Source organism: Drepanopeziza brunnea (genome assembly GCF_022702325.1).
Source record: "Drepanopeziza brunnea f. sp. 'multigermtubi' strain 214-2 chromosome Unknown ctg19, whole genome shotgun sequence".
NCBI classification, from domain to species: domain Eukaryota; kingdom Fungi; phylum Ascomycota; class Leotiomycetes; order Helotiales; family Drepanopezizaceae; genus Drepanopeziza; species Drepanopeziza brunnea.
In genome coordinates this window covers 2,190,002-2,214,282 of record NW_027094082.1, presented here as the reverse complement: position 1 = coordinate 2,214,282, position 24,281 = coordinate 2,190,002, and the positions used below count along the sequence as shown (strand labels likewise).

The window sequence follows — 24,281 nt, the reverse complement described above, 5'->3', positions numbered from 1 at the left end:
CGTTGTTGAACAAGAACCACATGTGGCGAGATCCATCACCACACCCGTCCTTTGTTCGGTAGAAGAGCTTGGTACATCCACAACTTTCATAATGCTCCGGGGGTTTTTGTTTCACTTGGAAAATGGTCTGGCATTTGGGATGTCCGGCTTGAGGTCGCCGGCCTGTTGGAGAGACCCGGTTGAAGATGCTAATGAATTCTGATGGCTGATCTGTGCTAATGGGCCGATTGTGCATGACCAAGAAGTAGATATGGACAAGATGGACAACAATGGGAGGGTAGGGGAGAGCTGTCGTTGATTCTATGGCCTCTGGTGCCATGAAATGGTCAACTGTCTCTGAAATGCGGCGAGACATTGTCATCGTGGACTTCGCTGTTGCTTTCCTCACCAGGTTTTCGGCTCACAGCCCCAGTCAGATACGATTGACAGCCTAGTATTGGCAACAGGAAAGGCCGTGCGGATGCTGCACCAGACTGTGATCGGGGCAGTCGGTGGTGCTTCATGTTGCAATCGGGCGGATGTGAGACACACATGAAATGCGTTGCAGCAGGTACAACAGACGCATAACATTCGCGCATCGACAGCATGACCCTTTCAAAACATGTTGCCCCTCGTGAAAGACACGTTTATTTATAGCGCTGGACAAGATCAGACAAGAATCGGATTGAAAGCTCGAGGGAATGCCCCGGAGAGAAGATCCAAAGTACGAGGAAACTGTCCTCGGGCAGCAGTGCTTACTGCTGGCGAGAAGTGCTAGCTAGCTGACCGGCCGCCGACCGCCGACATCTGATCGAGACGAGTCGTCGGCGAGTTTCTTCCTCGGCTCCAAGCATTCGTCGTCTCGAGGTCAGGATAGCCGGTCTCGTTCGAGATCCTGAGTGAAGGAAGGAGGGAAGCCTGGCCTTTGTGCAACAGCTTGCTTGCATGCTTGCCTCGTCCTCTGCCGTTGCCTTCGGTGGCTTGTTATCATGGACCTCTCTTTTTTTCCGGTTCGGTACCTTTGTCTCGAGGCAGAAAAGTGAGAAATGGATTGAGGTTGAGGTTGAGGTTGGGGTTGGGGTTGGGGTTGGGGTTGGTAGAGAGGATTGCAGGTGGGAGGAAGGCTGAAGGGCTGTGAAGGCCGAATGGTTGACGAACGAACGAACGAACGAACGTCCACGTGACGGATCTACGAGCGAGCGAGCGAGCATCACGTGACCTACTTCCACGAGCCAGAGCACATGATGACATGATGGCCAAGACCACACTATTGGGGATATCCTCCTACTAAGGCACCCACCGGCTCTACCGCAACTACCTACTACGGATACAATGACATACTATAAATATCTATCTTCCGTACCAAATCGCCCAAGTCCGTCATGCCAATTCCACCGATGAAGTCATCTGACCTTGGACATTTGACAATCCCATTCATCTCCACTTTCGTCCCCTCCATTTTCCCCACCACCTGGCGTCACCCATCGTCATCTCGACTCCCGTACAGTCTCCCCCGTCTCTTCCCATGAGTCCAATGAATAATAGTTTCGAATGCGGAAGGCGCCATGCCATGTCGTGCCGGGCCATGCGACGAACGGCGTCTTCTTCCCATTTCACATGATTGTTACACGTGATGTATGCTGTCGGGATGATCACTGTCGGTCTGTTTGTCTGTTTGTCTGTTTGTCGTAAAGGTGTGGATTTTTATATCCCAAACAAACCTCTCTCTCTCTCCCTCACCTCAGACCTGCACTCCCTCCGTTTCATGCAAAGTCGGATGGAAACTTGGTCACACAGTCGACATGGACGCGCTGACCTTCGACCGAGCGAGCACGATTGTAACGAGGAGGGTTTGACATGTTCAGGATGCGGCTATAGGGAAGCCCTGCTCGGGGTCTGTGGCCTGTCATGGTAGTTGGGTAGGTAGTAGGTACCGGTACTGTAGGTAGTAGGTAGTAGGTAGGTAGTAGGTAGTAGGTACCGGTCGGCGGTACCTTAGTCGGTGGGACTTGTGGCTGAGCGTACCTCGAAGCTCTCTAGGTCGGTTAGCGGTACCTCTCAACCCTCTGAACCCCTCGGATACCGGACGCCGACCCGGGGGCCCGGGGGGAGGGAAAAAAGGAAGGCCCCTTTTTTCTCTTGCTTTCTCCCCAACAAAACCTCCGAGCAATCCAATACACACATCATACATAATTCTCACGGTGCTCGGCCATCCAAACCTTTCCCTCCTCTTCCTTGTCACCTCTGGACATATCAATAAGGTATATATATATATATATATATATATGTACACACACACACCCACATATATATATATATACATATAGATATATCCACATCTATCCATGTATAGATCGATATACCGGTAGATCGACATTTAGATCTATATATATCTAACACCCATATCTATATAACTCCCGCCCGCCCCCCCCCCCACATTTCGCTTTTCTTCATCCTGGCCATGCCCTCGTCTCATTGTCGATCTGGGGACCGTTCTGCTGCGATCCAACCCACCAGAGAGACATCGCCGAGCACAGCAACATGGACGACACCTCCATGCCCCAGGACGAGTACTTCGAGTGGGAAGACATTGTGCTGTATCGAGCGCCGGGCGAGGTGACCGAGTCGGGCGAGAAAGTGCAATGTCACCACCATCACCAAACCCTGGAGTACCGACGGACCTACAGCCAGACCTTCGAGGCCAGCGAGAGTGAGCCCGAGGACTTCCAATGGAACGACGGAACGTCGACGACGTTGACCACTTCGGTGCAGACGTCGTTCACGCTCAATTGGAACTCCGGCAACAAAGACACGTCAATCGACTTCCCTTCGTATGACCACGACGACGACGACGACGACGACGATATCCACCCCGGACTTGGACTTGCTAGGCCGGAGCACGCGACCCCGATTGTGGAGGACTACCCCATCTCCGGGCTTCCGGGCACGATTGATACGGTCAAACGGGATGCGACAGCGACAGCGACAGCGACAGACGCTTCCGGGCCATTGCCAATGCCTGAATGCCGAGATAGCTCGTCCATTTCGTTGCAACCGTTTGGAAACGTCAATTACCTGCTGCACCAATGGCGGGAAGAGGACGTCTCGGCATCCTGGAGGCACCTCGTGACCAAAAGCAGAACCTGGGCGGAGGCCAAGGAGAAGCTGGACCATGCCTCCTGGAAACGACACAATGCTGTCGCCCGACTGGAAAATGCGTCCTGGCGGACTTGGTCAAAGTTGCGCTTCGGCTGCAAGACCGTATCACCTCAGACGATCAACTGGTACGTGAAGCTGCCATCGATATCCGTCCCCTGCTGCATCTCTCGCGTCGGCTGAAGACTAACACACCCGCCTGCAGGAGCAAGAACTGCGACGATACTTGTCTGCTGGGTCCTTTCTTCCCTGGAACTACTACGACCACCAGCAGCCCCTCGGGGTCGCACCAGTCACCTGATACCCGGACTCCGAAGAGCAAATCAAACCCCTGTGCGGCGTCTCCGACTCCGATCTTGAAGAAGCCCAGCATGGCTGAGATCTTATGCCGAGGCTCACTGCCCACCTTCACTGCAAATGAGGCCGTCGTCCAAGGCAGTTCCCTCCGCGACGCATCTCCGCTGAGCTATCATCAGTCCTCTTCTCAGCACGTCGAGTTCATCTCGCCCATCCCAACTCTCGCACCACGCAGCACCCGGACGAAGAGCGTCAAGTTCCTTGAGGAAGTCAGACAGTACATCATCGTGCTTCCGATTGGAGACCGCACGATCCACCGTACGGTCAAGAAGACCCGATCAGCGACCTTGAAATCAGGAGAAGCCTACTCCCTGGACCCGACCCCAGCCCCAGCCCCGACACCCGCGCCGGCGCCGAGCGACTGGATTCCGGAGAACCTGTGGTCGTTCGACGCGGAAAGCAGCCAGCCAGAAACCGTCGACCTGGAAGAGTGGTCGTGGCTCGGTGGCAGCGGCGAGGAGGAAGACGCGCAGGATCATTCCACGCCGATATTCACCTACAGCCAAGAGCAGCATGGGGGGCCATCATCCTCAGATACACCAGTTCCACCTCCCGACAACGTCGGCACAGGCCCCCTCACGCAATTCAACCTGAGCTCGTTCGTGATGAACACTACCGACGCTGACGACGATGACGAGCTAGATCACCTCTCGGAATTCACATCGCGAAGGTGGAGCGACAACCTGGGTTCTGCCCCCAGGATCCCCTCCTCGTCGGCCTCGGATACCCAGTACTCGGAGGACAGCAGCGGCGATGACGAGGACTTGCCCGCCTCCCCTCCCATCAAGGACACGATGCCATCGAGTTGTTTCGGGGAGCAGCAGAAATACCTGTTTCCGGGGGCGGGGACGACCAGCATCGGTGTTGTAGACGACGACGACGACCATGAGAGGACGTTGTACGAACAGATCATGGAGGAGTTCGAACTTGGGTTTTGAGTAGATGTCTGGATAAGAAAAGTGTACGGCATAGCATAGCATGGCACAGCACAGCACAGCATAGCATAGCGGGGCGGCGCGGGGTAAGGGCATGGAATGGGACTGGAACCGGGAGTTTTTACTTACTAGCTTGGATGAACAGCACAGGAAAAGCCAAGGACGGAAGCGGGGGGGGGGGATCTGCATAAGCGACAGCGACGTTTGGTATGCTCTTCTTCTCTTTTCTTCTTCTCTGTTTTGCTTTGACATTTGGCATTTGGCATTTGGCATTTCGCATGATACCAGGCTCTCTCTGTCTTTATTACCACAATCGCACGCCCGATATACTATGTACTACACTGCACTATACCACTGACACTATCTCATTACGCATGTATACGAACATGGATGGATAGGTAATTGATAAGAGTAATAGTAGTTTAATGTAATAGTAGTTTAATGTAATAGTAGTTTAATGTAATGTAATGTATTTTAATGTAATTTGATTTAATGTAATTTGATTTGGTAGCTACCTCCATCTCATTCATGCATTCATGCATGTGTATGTATGCATGTGTATATACATGAATTTCGATTCGAGGGTTTTATATAGATGTATAGATATATATGAGTAATATAGATATATATGAATACTATGTATAATATAGAAAAGAGAGAGAAAGAGAGAGAGAGAAAGAGAAAGTGTCTAAAATATAATCAGCTTCTTGAACGTCTAGAAAAAGCGAGGAACATAAACCGTAACATCCGCTTCGCGACGCTTGTGAGCTAACCATGGCATGTTCTGATTTGCGTCTTTGGTTCATATTTAATCAAAAGCGTGACCGAGTAGCGAGATGAGGTACACGGTTGTCAGGACCAAAAACCAAAAGTGCCAACCTTTTTTATTCTACATAATAGTATATACACTGCAATCCCAGAGATACCCGTATCCCTCTCTACCTACTTCTACTTCCCGCGAATGCTCACGTCCAAGCTTCCAATCGCCCATGCGGCCAAGAACAGGCTTACACAGCTCGTAAAGATCACGAGTGGCTTTCTCAGGCCCGCAAGGAGAGGATAGTCGTAAGTGACAATCAGCTCGCGGTCGCGGACATCGTCGACGATGTTGAGGGCCGTCAGCGTCAGCGATGTGCGGCCGGTGGTATCCATGAAGGTCCGGTGGAGAGAGATGCCGGCGCTGACGAGAGGGACGGTGGTGCTGTACTGCACGTTCCTATGGCATAGTTAGTATAGGTTTTCAGAGCCAGAAAACACGGCATCGGGGAACGCACTCGGCTCCTTCGGGGAGAATGACACGGAGCTCCACATGCTTGTATTCAACTCCTTCGGGCTGCTTGGGTCCCTCCAAGAAAGGCACGTTCAACACGTAGCCATCGCCCGTCTTCAACTTTCGCAGGAATTTCTTGAGGTCCGCATCCCAGCCAACGCGGAATGGGTAGTTCCATCCTCCAAAGACAGGGTATCGCGGCTTGATCAACAAATTGGCTTCGCGCTTGTTGCTCCTAAATCGGGAGGTCGAGACGTTTCCAATAACATCGGTGAAGTAGGGTGTCAAGCTTCCCACCCTCAAGGGGAAGTTTAGATCCCGGAGAGCGGTAGTGGCTGGGTTGTAGTATGCCTGCGAGGCCCAGGCCACACGCGAGAACTGCTTGGTGAGGTTGGCGGCACGGTTGTGCATGGTGTACCGCTCTTCGAAAGCCACGTTTCCTCCCCAGTGGCTGACCTCGATGTCCCTTTCCAGGCGGGAAACGTGGATCAGTGGGTTGGTAAACTCATATCGGACGGATACTGGCTCGTGAGCTCCAGCGGGGACTCCAGAGTACGGGCCGTATGTGAGCTTTGAGCCCTGCCTTCGCGGTGACTCCGGGCTGTCCGAGGATGCTGGCATGATGGTATACTCACGCACGTTCAATCCTGGGAGCTTGACCTCAGTCTCCTGCTTCCGAGTTTCGTAGGGTGATTGGAAGTATGCCGAGAATTCGTAGACCAGGTATTGTTTGTCACTTTGCTCAATGGCGGCAGGAAGGGGAGAGAGGGCGGAGAGATAGGAGTAGGTGATGCCGAGAGTCTGTCTTGCATTCGGGGCGAGAGGCTCTGGGAGACGGATGCGATAGAATTGGATTTCACTGAGCCGTATGTTAGCAGACGCCTGCCCGAGATAGCTTCGTTCTTCATGCCTGCCAACCTTACCTCGCTGGGTCGAAGTCCACGGCTTGCACCTCGAGCAAGTCTCCATCTGGGTTCATCTGGTCCTTTACTTCCAACGCCGCCAGAGTCTCCATCTGCCGAGGTTTGAAAGGCAGGTAGTATTCATCCTTGGGCGAGCTGGCCACATTCTCGATCATAACATTGGTGGATTCCCTAGGGTAGCTCTTCTCCAGGTTGATAAGACGTACGAGATTGACATTTTCAAAGTCCTGCGGCGGGACAAAGCCTTTGGGCAGGATCAATCGCGAGGTGAGTGGTTGGGTGACATTTCCCTCAGCTAAGAGGGCTGTGGACGTGGACGCGAAGGACAGGACGGCGGATGCGATCGCCAAAGGCCACATTTTGAAGAGTCGAGACAAGCCAGCCGTTTCAGGGATCGATGGAAGAAAAGAGAGCGGGATTTGAATTGGAGAGTGGGTAGGTGGTGGTGGCAGTCCAGTCGGCGCTGGTAAGGTGAAATCAACAATCGTCTAGAATGAGCTCGAGCTCACGACTTCCAAGCCTCTCATTGATATCTGGATGTGTCCTCTCTGCGGTCATCCTCATCCTCAGCCACACTGACCTTAGCCACACTGTGGCTTTCGCTAACTGTGGCTAGGCTTTGGCTGGGAACAAAACCCGCATGACACCAAAAAAAACCGAGCAAACAAACACTCGGTCAGAAGAAGAAGAAGAAGAAGAGGAAGAAGAAAGATGTCGATGATAACTTTTTAGACTTTATCATCAATCATGTTATGCCTAGCTTAAAACGTATCCATGGGTCACGTCACGTGATATACATATCGACCAGATGACTAAGCCCCCACCATTCCAGCTCATTCCCCCCCACTCAGACCTCAGACCAGATCAACCCAACTCCGGACGGAAAGCTTCAATCGAACTCTCATCACTTCAATTATCTCTCTCCCCTCCTCTGGGTTTCTCTCTTCGTACTTTCTCGGATACCCCTACTCGAATCTTTCAGACGACACTGAGCTTCTGTTCTTCAATTCTCTCCATCCATCTACACATACCCCGCGATAGCTATAGCTATACCCCTCATAAAGCTCCAGCTCCAGCTCCAGCTTTTCACCACCGAGATTCAGATATCAAAATGGTAGGACTTGGGCCTCGGTAAGCGATCAAGTGATGATCCAATTGAGTGAAGCCCGGCTGACTGTATGTAGCAAACCTCCTTCTCGCAAAGGTATTGATTTGTTTACTGCTTTATCGGTTTAGTCTCGTCTTGCCTTGCTTTCATTGAATTCGTATCTCCCCATCACGTGGACCTTCCGGTGACTTCCTCCTATTCACCATCCGATGGATCATGCTCTTGTCGGTATTGGTGCTCTTCGCAGCCGCAGACGAGCAATCACCAGTTCACTCTTTCCTACCGTCGTTCACTGCGAGGCTGTCCGACCAGTATCTGCGACTACTTGTACGAGGATCCCTCCTCCTTGGAGCAAGCAACTCCAAGCAACTCCAAGCAACTCCAAGCAACTCCAAACCCAATACTTACAACTTCGATCTCAACTTCGACATACCACTACACAACAGATAGGCTGGCCAGTTCCCAAAATGTTGCACCCCTTACAACGAGAATCCCAAGCCGCTGAAGGTCAAATCCCCACTCTCCATTCCATGCTCTCGGGTTTGAGATCTTTGAGATCGAAAAACAGGGTACCATCAATCTCATCTCACACTCACCTCTAAGGTTGGGGAGATAGCATGATCCCTGCGTCATCTCTGTGCCTCCATAAGCATTCCACACACCTTGGTCATCAGATGAAGAAAAGCAACCTATCAAATTCAACGCCCTCACGTGCCAGTGGCATAGAGTGTGCTACCATCGTGGCTGGCTACCTCAAGTTTGGTTCTGCGGACGTCCTGCCTATATCATCATGGGCTTTTGCTGACGAGTTTTATAGGATCCATGGCCGATGTGCCAAAGGATCTTTTGCAGGAGATTAAGAGACTGGAAGATCTGTTCACCGTTCCAAAGGCCAAGCTGAAAGAGATCACCGATCACTTCGTTAATGAGCTCACCAAAGGTTTGTAACCCAGCCTTTTCATCACGAGTAACGCTAATACATACAAGGTCTTACCGTTGAGGGTGGAAGCATCGTAAGCAGCATACACCTATGACTGACAAGAATTATGACTAATCAACCCAGCCCATGAACCCAACATGGTGTATGGCATTCCCAGATGGACACGAGAAGGGCACCTTCCTTGCTCTAGATATGGGCGGAACCAACCTTCGTGTTTGCGAGATCATCTTGACCGACGAGCAAGGTGAATTTGACATCATCCAGAGCAAGTACCGCATGCCCGAGGAGCTCAAAACTGGGCACGCTGAAGAACTGTGGGAGTACATTGCGGATTGCCTTCAACAATTTATTGAGCACCACCATGGAAATGAGAAAGTGGGTAGCCTTCCTCTCGGGTTTACCTTCTCTTACCCCGCCACCCAAGACTACGTAGACCATGGAGTTTTGCAACGTTGGACCAAGGGCTTCGACATCGACGGAGTTGAAGGAGAAAACGTCGTGCCCATGTTCGAGGCGGCCATTGCTAAGCGAGTAAGCACCCCAAGCACCTGTGAGATAAATTCCCTAACGTAATCCAGGGCGTGCCTATCAGACTCACAGCTCTGATCAACGACACCACCGGAACCCTGATTGCCTCGGCATACACCGACACCAAGATGAAGATCGGTTGCATCTTCGGCACCGGCTGCAACGCGGCTTACATGGAAAATTGCGGCTCCATCCCCAAGCTCGCCCACATGAACCTGCCTCCCGACACGCCAATGGCCATCAACTGCGAATGGGGTGCCTTCGATAACGAGCACAAAGTCCTCCCCCGTACCCCCTACGACGTAATCGTCGACAAGGAGTCCCCCCGTCCCGGACAACAAGCCTTCGAGAAGATGATTGCCGGCTTGTACCTCGGCGAGCTCTTCCGTCTTGCTCTGGTCGACCTCCACGACAACAAGGAAGTCCACATCTTCGAAGGTCAGAACATCGATAAGCTCCGCAAAGCTTACACCTTGGACTCCTCCTTCCTCTCCGCCATCGAAGAAGATCCTTTCGAGAACCTGCAAGAGACAGGCGACCTCTTTGCAAACAGACTCAGCATCACCGCCACGCGCCCAGAGCTGGAGCTCGTCCGCCGCCTCGCAGAACTCATCGGTACCCGTGCCGCCCGCTTGTCCGCCTGCGGTGTCGCGGCCATCTCCAAGAAGAAAGGCTACGACAGCTGCCACGTTGGCGCTGACGGGTCCGTCTTCAACAAGTACCCGCACTTCAAGCAACGTGGCGCCGCTGCCTTGCGCGAGATTCTGGACTGGGCCCCGAAGAAGAGCAGCAAGGATGAAGACCCAATTGAGATCCTGGCTGCGGAGGACGGGAGCGGAGTTGGTGCTGCATTGATTGCGGCGTTGACGCTGAAGCGCGTGAAGGAGGGGAACATGGCAGGGATTTTGCACCCGGAGAACTTCAAGTAGACCTTTCCTTTCGTCTCCTCTGCGGAGCAAGGAGGAGTGGTTTACTTGTGTGGGGAGGAATGCAAATAGGGAAGTTTACGATGGGCGATGCAGAGCAGATAGAGGCAGGGAAGGGGAAAGGGAAAGGGAAAGGGAAAGGAACCGCGGGTAGCTTCTTCGTTCATGCGCGCGCTCGCTCGCTCGCTCCCCCTCCTTGGCATCTCTTGCAGATAGATGCACAAACGATCTTGCCTGGTAGGTGACACCAGCTAGTCTAGCTCTCTATCCTATCCAGATTCATGGATTCGCTTGCGCCCCCTCATCGCAACCTGACACTTTAAGTGCGGTACACTCTGCGTCGACATGCCACTGGCATATGCCTCAATAATCTATGCAGCTTTTCAGTAACGCCGAAGCCAAACTCGGGTATCTCGCTCCAGCCTTCCCTTCATTCTCTCCCCCTTCCACCAGCCATCACATCCCACGCTACCCCAGAAATCGACAGACGGGTAAGCGGTACTTGTCCAATACCCAATACCTCCTCCTCACCCCCTTCCATTCCCCCTCCCCCTCCTCGCCCAGCCCCTGCACCTCTACATCCTCCCACTCAACATCGCAACCGGCGTCTAACAGATGCATCTCCACCACCCTGCAGTAAACATCATAGCACACCCTGCGATCGGCACCGAGCCCATTGAACCACCCAAACCTGCCTTCCGCATCCAGCAGGCCCGGCAGAAACTCCGTGAAGAAGAGCTTGAGCTGGGAGTAATCCTCGCCGAAGGTGTCGAAGTAGATGGCATCGTAGACTTGGCCTTGTTGCAGCAGGAGAGGGCAGATGTCCTGCCATTTCCCCGCGTGGATTTTGTAGCTGCCGCCGTCACCGCTGGCGGGCGCAGATTTTTCCCACGCGGGGCCGAAATCAGAGGTGGTGTCGGAGGAGAGACGGGCGAGCACGGTGGGGTGTGCCTCGATTATGTGGTGGGTGAGGGGCAGCGTGGCGCGGAAGAGGCGATCGATGATGCCCATCCCGAAACCGATGTTGAGGATGCGAGCGCCGCCTGGTTTGGGGGCGGGGAGGAGGAGCTCGACGGTGCGGCGCATGATGGACGTTTCCCAAGTCATCATTACGCCGTTGTTGTCGGCGTCGAGGAGAGCGTCTTGGGTGAAGGTCAGGGCAGAGGAGAGGTACGTGGCGGAGTTAACGTCTTGCTTCTTCTCTCCGTTTCCCTTTCCCGCTTCTGCTTCTGCTTCTGTTTCTGTTTTTGTTCCTCCATTTTCCCGCGATGTTTTGGAGGGAGGATCCCGTCTGGGTTCAGCGGCAGATTCATCTCCCTTGTTCGCAGCGGTACTATTGCCTTTCGCACCCTCTGCACCAGGATCTCGCGCTGGCACTTGCGTCTCCCCATCCGCATCCACATCCCCATCGACATCGACATCGACATCCAACCCCTCACCAGCCTCCCCCTCCTCCTCATCACTCCCCTCCCCCTCCAAAACCTCGTACCCACCCCCCTCCATCAATCCCAACAGCAACTCCGCCCGCACCCCAGCATTCACACACATCTCATACAGCTCCATCCTCCCCAGCCTCCACGCCAGACACGCCGGCGTCTCGCCATTCGCATCGAGATCATTCCATATCGCGCCGCTGAAGAACAGCTCTTCGACCACTTTCTTCGCCCTCTCCATATCGACATCGACTTCCTCTCCCCCTTCTCCTTCCTCCCCACTCCGTCCTTCTCTCCCAGCGCTCTCGATGATTGACGCAGCGGCCGGCCCGCACGCCGAAATCGCAGCGTGCAGCGGGGTGAACCCCGTCTCGGGATCTTGCACACTTGCGTTTCCGGGCACGCGCAGGAGGGGTTTCAGAGCGGCGAGGTCGTGGTTGGAGGACGCCAGAAGGATGGATTGCGTGGTGAGATCCGTATCGGTGGTGGCGAAGGCTGGGTCGTCCATTGTATTTGCTGCTTCTTTTTTTGTTCTTATCGTCGTTGTTATTGTTGTCTTTTCCCGTGATGTGTATAGGTGTTGGAGAGCAGGGTGTCTGTTTTTTTTTTAAACATATTTTTGTTTGGAGGGGTTCGCGGGGTTCGCTTGATTAAGGCGGTGAGAAGGGGCAGAATTTTAATAGGACTGTTTATTTATTGGGGGTCAAGGTGGGGGAATGGGGCGGGGGAGGGGGAGGGCGCCATATCGCATATATATTCAGGATATCTAAATATATATAGCTCGTAACTATCTATCTTGCCGGGGAGATGTGTATGGGTACTATGGAAAATTTTATTTCATCCAAGCTTCTAACTTATTATCCATCTGGCGCAAATCCAAAATTATATAAACCTCAAGTCTTTTTAAAAAAGCGAGAAAGATAGCGGATACTGCTCAAAATCCGAGCTGATATGAATAGGATTCTCCCTTAGGCGCCCGGAGACGAGACTGGCAATTTCGTGGATAGAAATTTATCGATATGGTTTTATGATAATATAGCAATATTTGTGTGTTAGTGCCGCAATGCCGTTATCCGTATCAGTTATAGGTGTGTTGTTCACTTCGATCAATAAGACGGTACAGATTATCGTACTCTCATTCAGGTATTAAACTACCGGGGAGGAATCTACCGCTTGCGGTGTTCATCACGTCAATTACGAGTTATCGTTGGCGCATTGGCCTCCGTTGCAGCACCTTCCCCCTCTCCGGTACCGTTGAGAATGCCGATCAGACGCTCGGCGACCAGTTCGCCGATCCGCTCGTACCCCTCGGCGGTAAAGTGCAAGCCATCATCCCAGATCTTCTTCCTCTCATCCTCATCCAGAGCGTGGTATGGAATCTTGGCATGCAGATCAAGCGAGTATCTGGATAGCCTCTTGTCAGCGATACCATCTATGAAAATTTGTGATTCGGACAGGGGAAGTAACACTCACACGCCCTCCCTCATATCCCTCTTCAGCAGCTCGTTCAACTCCCCTCTGTTGCGATCCAATGTCTCGCTTTTGGCACTGCATTCGGGGACGGTCAGCAGGAGGACCCTGGCTCCGGTCGACAGCGGGAGATCGGTGGTAGCTTTGATCTCGTCGTAGATCCTATCAGGAGGAACGCTAAAGGCGAGATCATTCGTACCACCGAGAAAGACGACCCAGTCGTAGGGGCCTTCTCTGGTGGTGTTTGCGGTGTCTTAGAGCAGTGTGTATGTGAGCCATGGAAGACACGCGATCAAAAAATGCATACCAGTGAAAGGAAAACTCGAGGGAAAACAAATAACATGCACGTAAAAAGAAGCGCGGAAATAGGATAAGCCCAGTCGAGAGTTACTCCGAAAAGGGGAGAGAGGTTGGCAGCGAATCCAGGTCGTAACGAACATAAATTCCCCATCCGCTCCCTGAACCCGTTCACGACGAGCTGCCCACTAACACCATTCGTATCGACATCGAATCCCATCTGGGCCTTCTCCCCTAGATTTTCTTCCAGAATCCTCTTCATGGTAACGGAGTACGGCGCCCGGTGCATCCCGTGCATCCAGTACCCGTCTGTCAGGCTGTCCCCGAAACAGAGGATGCGGATCGGTGTCGGCGTGTTCTTCATCTTGAAAACTGCGAGACTGGAATAGGGGTGTAAGATAAGGAAGTTAGGGGGGAGGGGGAAATGCAAAGAGCGGTTGATGCTTGGAGGAAGGTTACCCAGAGCTCGCTTAGGACCCGTCACAGCCACGTGATTTGTGCCACCAAAGCTTCACAGCCGAGATTTTGTTTACGTTAAACGAAGCGTCCGAAACCTATTTGGGATATTTGTTCTTTTGCATACAACGGGAGCAAGTATTAGGCTGTACATATATATATATATTTCTTCAAAGTTACATCACGGTTACCATGAAAGCTTACCGGGCCATTATCTGATCTAGGAACCTCCCACGGCCCAGAAACCTCCCAATCCTCCCATCAACCGTAGCTGCTGCATTGAAATCTCCACTACTTGAGGAGTTCGTCGGGGTATCATCAACGACATTAAACCCAGCCAGCACCCCTTTCCTGTTAATCCTCTCTACGTCTTCCTGCACCGTGCCGTTCACCACACCCACCATCCGATACCAGAGTTCCGTATCACGCTCCATGCCCATAACACCCTGCGCACTCCGCCCACCCATCCTCGCCTCGCCCTTGAGCGTCCCGAAAGTCCCACTCGCGCTCGCAACGCCGCCACTCCCTCTTGTCAGCAGCAGAGTCGCGTTCCCGGCCTGTGACTCCACCATCGTTTTTCCCTTGAGTGTTCTGACAAGGTCGGCGCTGTTGGCCAGTTCGGCGAACGGTTGCAGGCCAGTTGGTGCGACGCCCTGGCCGTCAACTTCAACGGCACGGCCACGGATAATCTGCGTGTCGAAGCGGCTTGCGCCGTCTGCGAGGGCGGTGCCGGTGGAGTTCACGCTGAGTGGGTATTGATACGTATTTCTGTAGGGCGTTTCGAACCCCCTCATGAAGACATCTCTGCCTGTCGTCATCAAAGAGTTTGACTGGTTGTTTCCTTGGGAGGAGAAGGAGTTGTTGGTGTTGTGGCTGAGGATCTGCGTCCACACCATATTTCGACCGTTGGGATACTCTGCGGTCTTGACGTTCGAAGTAACGGTAAGCGTGCGGTGCACGGAGGTGCTATAGACGAGGGTGTCGTTTCCACCGTTCGAGTCCTGTGTTACGGCTTGGGAGACGGATATCTCAGGTGATGAGCCTTCGATTGTGGGTTTGGGGCCGGACGTGATGGATGACTCGTCCGAGTCCGTCCAGATGAATATCTTGCCAGAGACGATCCAGTTACTGCCCACGCCTTCGCTGAGTACGGCCGTTTTTCCAGCGTCGTCCGCAAGGCCGACAACTCGCATGTCAAATGTGTGGGCTTCGCCGTTACAGAGCATCCCTAGCCAGGGAGAAACGTCTATCTCTCCTTCGGCCAGATCAAATGCCTGGGTACCGACCATGGGGCTCCAAAAGGCAGGCACAAGTCCCCCGGTGAAGATGACTGGGTACGGCCAGACGACTCCCGCCATCTGACCATCGATCATCAGTTGGACTTCTCGAAACGAGCTGTTGCCGAACAGGGTGCCACCGGATGAGTTGTATGTGGTTACCGCGGAAGACAGACTATTCTGCCACCAGAACTCCTCGTCACCCTGTCCCGTCGCAGCGACGGTGACGATGGCTTTATTGACGTTTCGCGGAATCGATCCAGCGGGAACAGTTGATGACCCAGGTCCAGATGAGAGAGTGAACGCGCTTGGTTGAGAATCGTACCCCCGCTCAGCCGAGATTGGAATAATAATATCCGCCGGATCAATAGCTTGTTTCGCCGTGAAGAAAGTCGCAGTCAAGGTTGTGATGTACGTCCCAGTGAGAGTGTCAGTCGTCTGATTCGGCAGATCAAAAATAACTTTTTGGGACGTCTTCCACATCGCCATCATGTGCGACATGTCCTTCAGATACGTCCACGAGATCCCCGATTGCTTCGGCTCCGCCGTCGACGTCCGGAATGCTTCCGTGTCTCCGAAATACATGACTGCCAGACGGTCGAACTGTGTACCGAAGCTGTGTACCGTCATGTTCATCATGACTGTGTTGCTTCCTTCCATGCAGGCTGGTGGCGTGTAATCGCCAACGAAAGGTTTCCCGAAGGAGTCTTTGAACTCGTACTGCATCAAAGTAACTTGACACGTGGTTTGGTTGCGGCCAGCTGCTGTTTGTTCTCCTGCTGTTGCGTTTCCAACGCCGTCGTCTAGAAAGACTCGTCCATTGCCCAGGATTGGCGGATCCAGCTGGAAGACTTGTTGCTTAGGTACGGGCGTCGGGAGAGTACCCGCCGTTCTTGTTAGTGAGTGAAGAGGTTTCGATACGAGGCCCAAAGATGGCAAGGAATCCGAAGGCGGTGCCGCAAGCGCATCCACAGATGGCGGAGGCAGTGTGGAAAAAGAGACGCTGAGGCAGGGTACATCCTGTCGAGGCACGATCTCGAAGACTTGGTGCGCGTAAGGGTCCAAGATTGAAGCTCCAACCGACTGCACGTCTGTTGAACCTTTACCAGAGAAGAAGAACAGGACCCATCCGATCAGCGCCAGACAAGATCCTACCACTGACATTCCCTTTAGAGCCGTCATGTCCTCCTCCCTCTTTTCAACCTCTTCCCTCCTATTATCCTCCCATCTGTCGCTCAATTTCCGAAGATTTTGATCCATGTAGCACGCTTCGGCTTTCTCCTCGTCTCCGACACATCCTATCCTCTTGTCCTCGTTCATAATTTTCAATCCTGCCGCAATAAGATTCGATCAAGTTTTTTTCAAAAGTAAGCGTGACGGCCCGAACTTCTCCAAAGCCTCCAGACAGATAAAAATCATCAACGGGGACAGTGGAGCTACATATCTACGATCACGAATTAGAAATGGTCTCATGATTTTCCTGTTCCATGCGTCGGTGCCGGTCCGTGAGACAAGCGTAGTCACACCCTCGTCGCATATCTCCCGTCCATATTTCCGGGCTACGTCCATCTCGAACGTTTCCGTCTCGAACGTTTCATCCGCGCACGTTTTTTTTTTTTGTTTGTCTGGAAGCCGGCGCGAGCCCAAATCATACCAGTAGATTTATAGATCGGTAAAAGAAACCTACAGGGTACCTGTCAGTATTGGCACGATACAGTATCGAGCTGGAGAAGCGAGACAAGCGTCGGAAGTACCAAGAACAGACCGACCCTTGGTCTAAACACCACCTCCCGTGCACCTGGGTAACCCACTTTCTAGATTTTGAAGTTCGATGCGGAGTAAGTTGAACAAATGCGATACAATTTCAGCCCTACCTCATACCACGCAAACACGCTCGTTAAAACGGGGGGGTTGTAGGTTGTGATTCGCTTGGGCGTGATAGACAAACGCTAAGCGAGCTCCCTAGAATGAGTGAGGAAAGAGCCGAGAACAACGACGATATTATATACAATTGAAATTACGCCGTTCAACGGTGGCCTCCATACTTACTGGAAGATATATCGGGACAAGGCTGGCTCGCTAGCTGTCTATTATTGATGAAATTTGTTATAAAAGCAGATCATACAGAGCATGAAATCAGTTACAAAAAAAAAGCCCCGAAAAGGTTTTGTACAGCCAATTTAGCTCAGCCTATCGTTCAATTATGCTACATATCAACAGCTTATACAGCTGTCTTTCCTTCCCCTTAATCACCCACTTCTTTATTTTTTGTAGCTCCTGCTCCTGCTTCATCCGCAGCCTCAACCAAGCCCCAGCCACAAGTAAGCAATGCCAAAGCCTGTACTAAAAATCGAAGAAGTCGCAGAACACCGCGGATTAGCCGTTATAATCTCGTCCCATTGTCCCATATCGATCTTCTGCATGCCTTCATACACGGACGCAGTTATGTAGCTCACCACCACAAGAATGGCAAGAATTTATCCAGCAGTCCCCTCTCCCCAGCTTCCCACCACACATTCAGGACCACAGCCACAAACAGCACCGCACAGATGACAGTCGGTCCGAAACTATCATGATACTTGATGGCGCGTCTTTTGCGGATGGCCTGGCTTCGGTAGAGGTAGATGCCGACGGAGTAGAGCAGGGAGAGAATGGCGACGGCTGTGAAGGCAAAGGCGGCGAGGAAGGAGCCGCGGGTGGGCTTGTCGCCGAAGTTGAGGACAGTGACGGCGATAGTACTGATATAGATGGAGTTTTCGAGCTAAAGTTATTAGTTACGAAACATTATATGTGTGGCGTGGAAATTACCCAAGACAAAAACGTTCGCTCGGCAGCAAAGTAGACTTTGGGCTCTACTCTGACTAGAACGTGGATCTTCTTCCCTTTGGGAGCCTTGAACTTCTTGCTTGTGATCTGACCGGCTCCCAAAGCTGGCAGACTCCCATTTTGGCTCCTAGGGATTGAATTAGGCCTGCGCAGCGACTCGATGGCATTAATCAATTTGTAAGCGCCCAGCTTCGTATTCGTCTTTACGAGTTGGGAGTAATACGTCCATCCTCCTATCCGTCTTGCCTCCTCAAGTCTGTCTAGCTCATTGTCCTCGTCGTCAGAATCGTAAGGATATTCTTCATCTAGGTCAATGGGCTGTTCGCCCACTAGCTCTTCAATGTCGAGTGTGTTTCTAGTCGCACGGTGATCCGCATCCCGGTTCCGACTTCGATTGGCGTTCTCATCCGAGCTTTCAACAGCGGTAGCCGTCGGCGAATCTTCGTCAAAATCATCTTCATCGGAATCATCATCCTCGTCGTCGTCATCACTAGTTGTACTTGGATTGGACAATCCAGGTCTCCGAATGCCAAAGTGTTGTGTGACGGGCTTCCGGATATCGACATCCATTTGGGGCATCCAGAATGGCAGAAGCTTAATCCGAGTCGGAAAGAGGGTTGCAGTGCCATGAATGAATTTGGAGAATTTGGGAACAGCCTCGACGAGATGACTTGCGATCAGTTCGCGCACCCATTCGGGTGGTTCTTGACCAGCCTGGGTCTGCAACTTGACTTCCAGGACTGCGTATGGGAATCGCTCTATGTCCTCGGCAGGTAGCTGGGAAAACGGATAGTCGATTCCGATATCCATTCGTCGCCAATTGTCTCCGGCTCTTTTCTTTCCGTCCAGGTTATCCTCTCGGATCATGGTGAGTTCGGTATCCAGGGAGATTCTGACTCGAGCATCGGCTGGCAATTGGAAAGCGGTTCGGTTGTAGAACGATCGGCAGACAGGCACGTATCCTTTCTTGATAATGGAATACTGAATCTCTTTGGCAAGTCTCTCGTCTTCGTCGATTTGCTTGGCCGGCTTCTTGCCATCCTTGCGCGCCTTTTCAAAGATGGCTGCTGGGAGCAGCTCTCCCTTCAGGTATGCATTCATGTTCTTTTCCTTCAAGGAAAATCTAGCCTTGACAGACTTTTCTCCAGTCCAGTCTTCGCGATGGGTCTTTCGCTCAACGAAGATTGTCTCGGTATCCATTCCACCATACCATCTCATTCGAATAGCTTCTGCGCCTTCCGTCTTCTTCAATCGACCCTCGTACAGATCCCACTTCTCTGTGTTATCGTAGTAGATTGAAGTAATGGCGGAATCTTTCATGTCAAACTCCTTGTTGGCATTGAAGACCAGGACTGGAAGATGCTAGAGAGAGTTGGCAGAGGTCTTGGAGGATTGGTGAGGGGCCTGTCTACCTTCAAAATGATGAGCTTTACCTCCATAATGTTGTCTTGATGCACCCAGTACTTGGTGGTCTGTCGGATAAAACTGCCCTGGTTTCCTCCAGCAGCACTATCTCCCTTGACTGGATTTCCTCTGGTTCGAACTATGTCATACAGCTTGGAGAGCTTCACAATATCTGCATCGTAGTTGTCTTTGAAGAAGGGTTTGGCCTTTAATCGGGTCGCGAATACGGGCTTGAGCATCCATCCAGTAGTTTTCTGTAGACGTCAGTCCCAGCTCTTTCATCCCAGCTTGCGACATACATCATGCTTCTTGATGATCTTCTGGAAACCGGTGTAGTTGAGCTGCACAAACTTGGCTAAGTCGTGGACGTCAGCGATGATGTCGCTGAGGTCCTCCTCCAACAGCATGAATTCCTCCTCGGTGGGCGCATCTTCGTCTCTGTTGCCGCTCCCTTCTCTGCCGACCGGGCCTCTGTTATCTAGCCGCGACACGACCTCGTTGACCTCCTTCTCGCTGGTCGCGATGCGCCGGCCAATCTCGGTGGCCTTGACCGTCTGCTTCATGTGGACCTTGTCGAGCTCCTTCTCCAGCTGGCTGAGAAAGCGGCTCTCGTCGTCCTCGGTCCAGGCGCGCCTCGTGCCCTTGGGCTCCGCCTTGGTCGGGGGCGTCTGCCATTCCGTCCTCAGCTGAGCCTTGAGATGGTCGTAGGCGATGTAGTTCCACTGATACTCCTTGATCACACTGCTGCGCAGCTGCTCGCCGAACTTCATGACGATGAGGCCAGGGCCGAATCTGTATCGTCTGCGGGGTCGGCCGGGTCTGCAGGGTCTATTTGATTTCCAATAGCGGTTCTTGCACTTGAGATCCTCGACAATTAGCATCGGGTCATCATTATCGGCGGAGGGGAGGATAGAGTGACGAGAAGAAAGGCTGAAGAGGCCGGCATCGGTTGGTTCGGATTGTTTTGAATTGAATTGAATTGAATTGGATTGGAGATGGGGAATGCTTCAAGTGGTATTTGAGGGGTTGGGGGGGGGCCCTTATCTTGGGGATGAAGATGAAGATCCATGGAAGGGAAAGGGAAAGGAGGGAAGTAAATTTTACCTTGTATTGGAGGGAATTGGGTCTGGGAAAGAGTAGCTCGTCGTTTCGTGTAACCTCGAAGGGCCGACAGCGAGGTGTAGTCAACTCGTCAAGCAGCTGCAGATTTCAAGCCGGGAAGCAGCCGGGCACCCCGACGTAATATGCACATTATATACGAGTACATAATATCGATCATATATAGACAAAGGACATCCCAGGACTCAACGCAATTTACTATAATACTGATCGACTTAATTCAAATATCATAATACTTTTCCCTTTTCCCTTTACATTTTCCAGTTCATCTCAGTCCATCTCGATACCTACCCAATCTACCCCGTGCTCCATAAAGTATACCTAGCGGGGTTTCCATTGACCTCGCTTGCTATCATTCACATATCAAGATATAAATCATGATTTCGCAGTCTTGGTGGAGATCTCATTCCCATGCCCATACACTGCCCTAGGGCAAATCTGCCATGTCCCACGAATCGCGTACTGGGAAGCGATATCAATATCAGGCTGGCATGCACCTGAAGTCAGGATTCGCAGATTTGGATTATCCATATTCGTCGTTAGTCGGAGCATCTATCAATCATTATCAATCCTACTGTTCCCCCTATGTCGTGACATTCCAAAAAGTCAACAAACAACCTATAGCGCCATCCTGTTCTCGCCGTCCATCAAACGATTATGCAACACCAGTCACCCTTCGGATGGCCTTCCTCGCCCCTTCCCCAGTAACCATAATACTTCCTTCCTGTTCCAGCGCACGAATAGTTTCTGCGAATTCAGCAGTATCGATTTGCACACTGCTTTGATCGCCCATCTGCTTTACAACCTCGCTGTATCGTGCAGGCTGGCCTTGTCTGGTCATGTCATCCAATAGTGCCAAGACCGCCGTCTTCAGATCCGCCTTTCTTCTTCGCTCACTCGCGCTGGTGCCCTCTGAGAGCAAGCTCATGTCGATGAGACCAGTGCGTGCGTCCGTAGCAGATTGCTTCAGGGCACTCTTGATCAAGCGAACAGCTTCCTTGACATCATCGCGAGTGACAATCTCAGCAAGTCTCATCTTTGCATGGGCCTCGGCGAGACGGATCATCGACTCGAGTTGACGGGTGGTCGCCGTGATACGGCGTTCTGCGGCACGGACATCCTCGCCGAGTTTGCGCATTTCGACGTAAGCATTGACGAGCTCCTCGGAGGCCTCGGCGCTGATGCGTGGTTGACACTTCGTACGAGCATAAGAGATATAAGAAGTGAGGAACTCGATAGGCTGTACCTGCTTAGTTGTGCTTATTGCAAGAAGTAGGTGAGCGACCTACCAAAATCTCCATTCCACTGGCAGCACTCTGCGGCTTATCGTCCAAGTACATACCGAGCAAATGTCTCGCCAATCGACGATCGGCAGTCTCATCTATACGATCCAAAATTAAGAAGACAAGATCAAAACGTGAAAGCAAGGTTGGCGGTAAATCTATGTTCTGGGGAACTGGCAGGTTTGGGTTGTATTTGCTGCCAATTGGATTTGCGGAGGCGAGAATACTGGTTCTAGCATTCAGAGTGGTGATGATACCAGCCTTGGCGATCGAGACGGTCTGCTGCTCCATGACTTCGTGAAGAACCGATCTTGTAGCATCGGACATCTTATCGAACTCATCGATACAGCAGACACCTCCATCCGAAAGGACCAAAGCACCTGATTCGAGAACCAATTGGCGAGTTTCGGGGTCTCGGGTAACGTATGCCGTCAAACCGACCGCTGAGGAACCCTTTCCACTCGTGTAGACACCTCGTGGAGCGATCTTGTGAACGTACTGCAAGATTTGGGACTTGGCGGTAGATGGATCACCACAGAGAAGGATGTTAATGTCTCCTCTGTATTTTGGGCTTCCGCCCTTCTCGAAGGACTTATTGGTACCGCCGAATAGTTGCAAGAGAATGCCCTTCTTGACGTCGTCCATCTCGTAAATACTGGGAGCAAGTGATCGGGACAAGATATCGTAGATATCAGGTCTCGCGGCAGTGGCCCTTATCTTCTCTTCCTCCTCTTCACTGACCCTTCGAGTCTGCTCGATGTCGCCTGCAACCTGCTCCGAAATTTCTTCATCAAGAGTAGAAACATCGATACCCATCCGCTTCTTGTCGACCTTTTGGATATGAAGAACATCAATGTAGGTCTTGAAGGTGCTCTTGAGCGTTCGCTGTGTAGGATTTACCCGAACTGGACTGGCCCTGAAAATGCCCGTGATCTCGACGCGATCACCGGCCTTGCACAGATCCACCAACTCGTCATATGCGCACATGGAAACAGAGTGGGGGGTCTGGCCTGCGGGGACCGAATCCGGAGTCTCTTGTAGCTTGATGACTTGCTTATCCATAAACCCAGAACGATTATGTACGATCTGCATCGAATTTTGAGACTGGCAGATTGGACGAGGGCACTTTGTGGGCTCAGCGATCTTGCCACGGTCAATTTCGACCTGGATTGTATGGTTGCAGACGTGGCATCGGAAAAATGCGTCCTTCATATCGGGGATAATAGGGGTGGTTCGGATCACAAGTCCCTTGATTGCAATTATCTTATCGACATCAGATGGGTTGAGCTCTCTCATGTTAGTAGTCCCATCAAGGCCAAATGGTCGGATTTTGTATGTCCGCTCGAATACCTCCTGGCACAGATCAATCTCGTTCGATTCTTGGTCCGCTCTTGGTGTCTGAGGTTCTGGCTCATCACGATCAGAGCTCGGAACTGGGGGTTCGGAGCTGATGATTCTGCTTCGCTGGGAAGCTTGTGCTTGATTACCTTGCGACTGTCTGTTCTTGGCCATCTCTGCTTCCGCAATCTCGAACATAACGTCCTTGGTAGCTTGATCCATGAGTGTGATGATCTCTTGCGGGTAGAACTGGGCTTGTTGCCACAGCTTCTTGGTAGGAGGGTAGGCTTTGAGATTGCGGAAGTCAAGATTGAGACTGGTTACGCCAAGGGTCAGCATGTTCTGCATCATCTGGACGTATTCTTTGGTATTAGCATCAGGGTCTTCGTTGGTCTCTTCCTCCGACAGCCCATCACCCCACATGCGGTACTTCTTCGTAAAATTCCGGAGGAAATCCTTGAACACCGCAACGGTGTCGTTGACCGAGACAGTAGTTCCCCAGATGGACATCGTAGAGTTGCCACCCATTTCCTGTGCATCAGAGGTTGTTGGGTCCACGTTGGAGAAAGTCGGCGCCTCGGATCCCTCTGCAGGAATATCCCTAACGACTCTGCCACTTTCATTCATGAAAATACGACGTCTGGCCCTAGTGGTATTAACATTGTCTGAACCGATGTCTCCGCGACGAGAGATGTTAAGAGAGGATCCAGGAGCAGCCGAGCGATTGCGGACGAAGAGACCACTGCTATCGCTGCGAATCTCTGAGAGATCGGATTGTTGACGGGCGTTGAATCCTGCCGCGCTGGGGCTCGAACTCGGCGCATATCGAATTGGCGAGGAATCTGGGGCGAAGATCAGTCTCAACATCACCAAAAGAGCTGGGATTGTTGTCTTTACCTCCGATCAGGCCACTCGTGGTAGCTCTAGGCGTGCGGTCGCCGTCTTCCTGGGTCGTCTGAGTGTTGGTCATCTGCCTCAGGGGCGACGATACTTCGCGCTCTCTGTTCATTCTTGCAATATCGGCGGGGGACGAACGATAGTTCATAGGTGAGGACGAAGGAGGAGCAGCTCTCCGGGAAGCAGTGCCATTTTCATTTGCCTGCGAGGAAGCTGCCTCCATTTGCAGTTGAGCGGCAGAAGGATCAGGGGGACTGCTGGGCAACGCCGAAGCATTTCTCGCTGATGTACGACGCGGCGTAGTGCTTGGAGAGTTTCGCAGGCGACGCGATGGCGACGACATCCTGAAGGCGATGCTA

At 52.2% G+C, this 24,281-nt stretch overlaps 8 protein-coding genes across 9 annotated transcripts; 2 read left to right on the top strand and 6 right to left on the bottom strand.

Moving 5' to 3' along the window:
* Positions 1-2,520: 2,520 nt before the first annotated feature.
* L3040_009416 (uncharacterized protein) lies at positions 2,521-4,430 on the top strand (the record flags this gene model as incomplete). Its single annotated transcript, XM_066155957.1, has 2 exons — positions 2,521-3,263; positions 3,341-4,430. The coding sequence occupies 2 exons, from the start codon at positions 2,521-2,523 to the stop codon at positions 4,428-4,430; spliced, it is 1,833 nt and encodes a 610-aa protein (XP_066010232.1).
* Positions 4,431-5,375: 945 nt separating this feature from the next.
* On the bottom strand, positions 5,376-6,979 carry L3040_009415 (uncharacterized protein; the record flags this gene model as incomplete). Its single annotated transcript, XM_007297722.1, has 3 exons — positions 5,376-5,643; positions 5,702-6,556; positions 6,621-6,979. 3 exons carry the CDS (start codon positions 6,977-6,979, stop codon positions 5,376-5,378), a joined length of 1,482 nt encoding a protein of 493 aa, XP_007297784.1.
* A 752-nt stretch (positions 6,980-7,731) lies between these two features.
* On the top strand, positions 7,732-10,125 carry L3040_009414 (uncharacterized protein; the record flags this gene model as incomplete). The annotated part of the gene is made up of 6 exons (XM_066155956.1): positions 7,732-7,751; positions 7,805-7,824; positions 8,546-8,668; positions 8,716-8,741; positions 8,792-9,199; positions 9,247-10,125. 6 exons carry the CDS (start codon positions 7,732-7,734, stop codon positions 10,123-10,125), a joined length of 1,476 nt encoding a protein of 491 aa, XP_066010231.1.
* Positions 10,126-10,590: 465 nt separating this feature from the next.
* L3040_009413 (uncharacterized protein) lies at positions 10,591-12,063 on the bottom strand (the record flags this gene model as incomplete). The annotated part of the gene is made up of 1 exon (XM_007297724.1): positions 10,591-12,063. One exon carries the CDS (start codon positions 12,061-12,063, stop codon positions 10,591-10,593), a length of 1,473 nt encoding a protein of 490 aa, XP_007297786.1.
* A 682-nt stretch (positions 12,064-12,745) lies between these two features.
* On the bottom strand, positions 12,746-13,686 carry L3040_009412 (uncharacterized protein; the record flags this gene model as incomplete). The annotated part of the gene is made up of 3 exons (XM_066155955.1): positions 12,746-12,959; positions 13,029-13,278; positions 13,464-13,686. 3 exons carry the CDS (start codon positions 13,684-13,686, stop codon positions 12,746-12,748), a joined length of 687 nt encoding a protein of 228 aa, XP_066010230.1.
* Positions 13,687-13,978: 292 nt separating this feature from the next.
* L3040_009411 (uncharacterized protein) lies at positions 13,979-16,375 on the bottom strand (the record flags this gene model as incomplete). 2 transcript variants are annotated; one of them, XM_066155953.1, is made up of 1 exon in its annotated part: positions 13,979-16,375. In XM_066155953.1, the coding sequence occupies one exon, from the start codon at positions 16,373-16,375 to the stop codon at positions 13,979-13,981; it is 2,397 nt and encodes a 798-aa protein (XP_066010228.1). The 2 variants fall into 2 exon arrangements, with proteins under 2 accessions (XP_066010228.1, XP_066010229.1); XM_066155954.1 differs by having other exon boundaries at positions 13,979-15,544.
* Positions 16,376-17,507: 1,132 nt separating this feature from the next.
* L3040_009410 (uncharacterized protein) lies at positions 17,508-20,935 on the bottom strand (the record flags this gene model as incomplete). Its single annotated transcript, XM_007297726.2, has 6 exons — positions 17,508-17,816; positions 17,864-19,243; positions 19,294-19,539; positions 19,585-20,142; positions 20,390-20,411; positions 20,868-20,935. 6 exons carry the CDS (start codon positions 20,933-20,935, stop codon positions 17,508-17,510), a joined length of 2,583 nt encoding a protein of 860 aa, XP_007297788.2.
* A 124-nt stretch (positions 20,936-21,059) lies between these two features.
* Positions 21,060-24,265, bottom strand: L3040_009409 (uncharacterized protein; the record flags this gene model as incomplete). Its single annotated transcript, XM_007297727.1, has 3 exons — positions 21,060-21,644; positions 21,694-23,867; positions 23,923-24,265. The coding sequence occupies 3 exons, from the start codon at positions 24,263-24,265 to the stop codon at positions 21,060-21,062; spliced, it is 3,102 nt and encodes a 1,033-aa protein (XP_007297789.1).
* Positions 24,266-24,281: the final 16 nt, after the last annotated feature.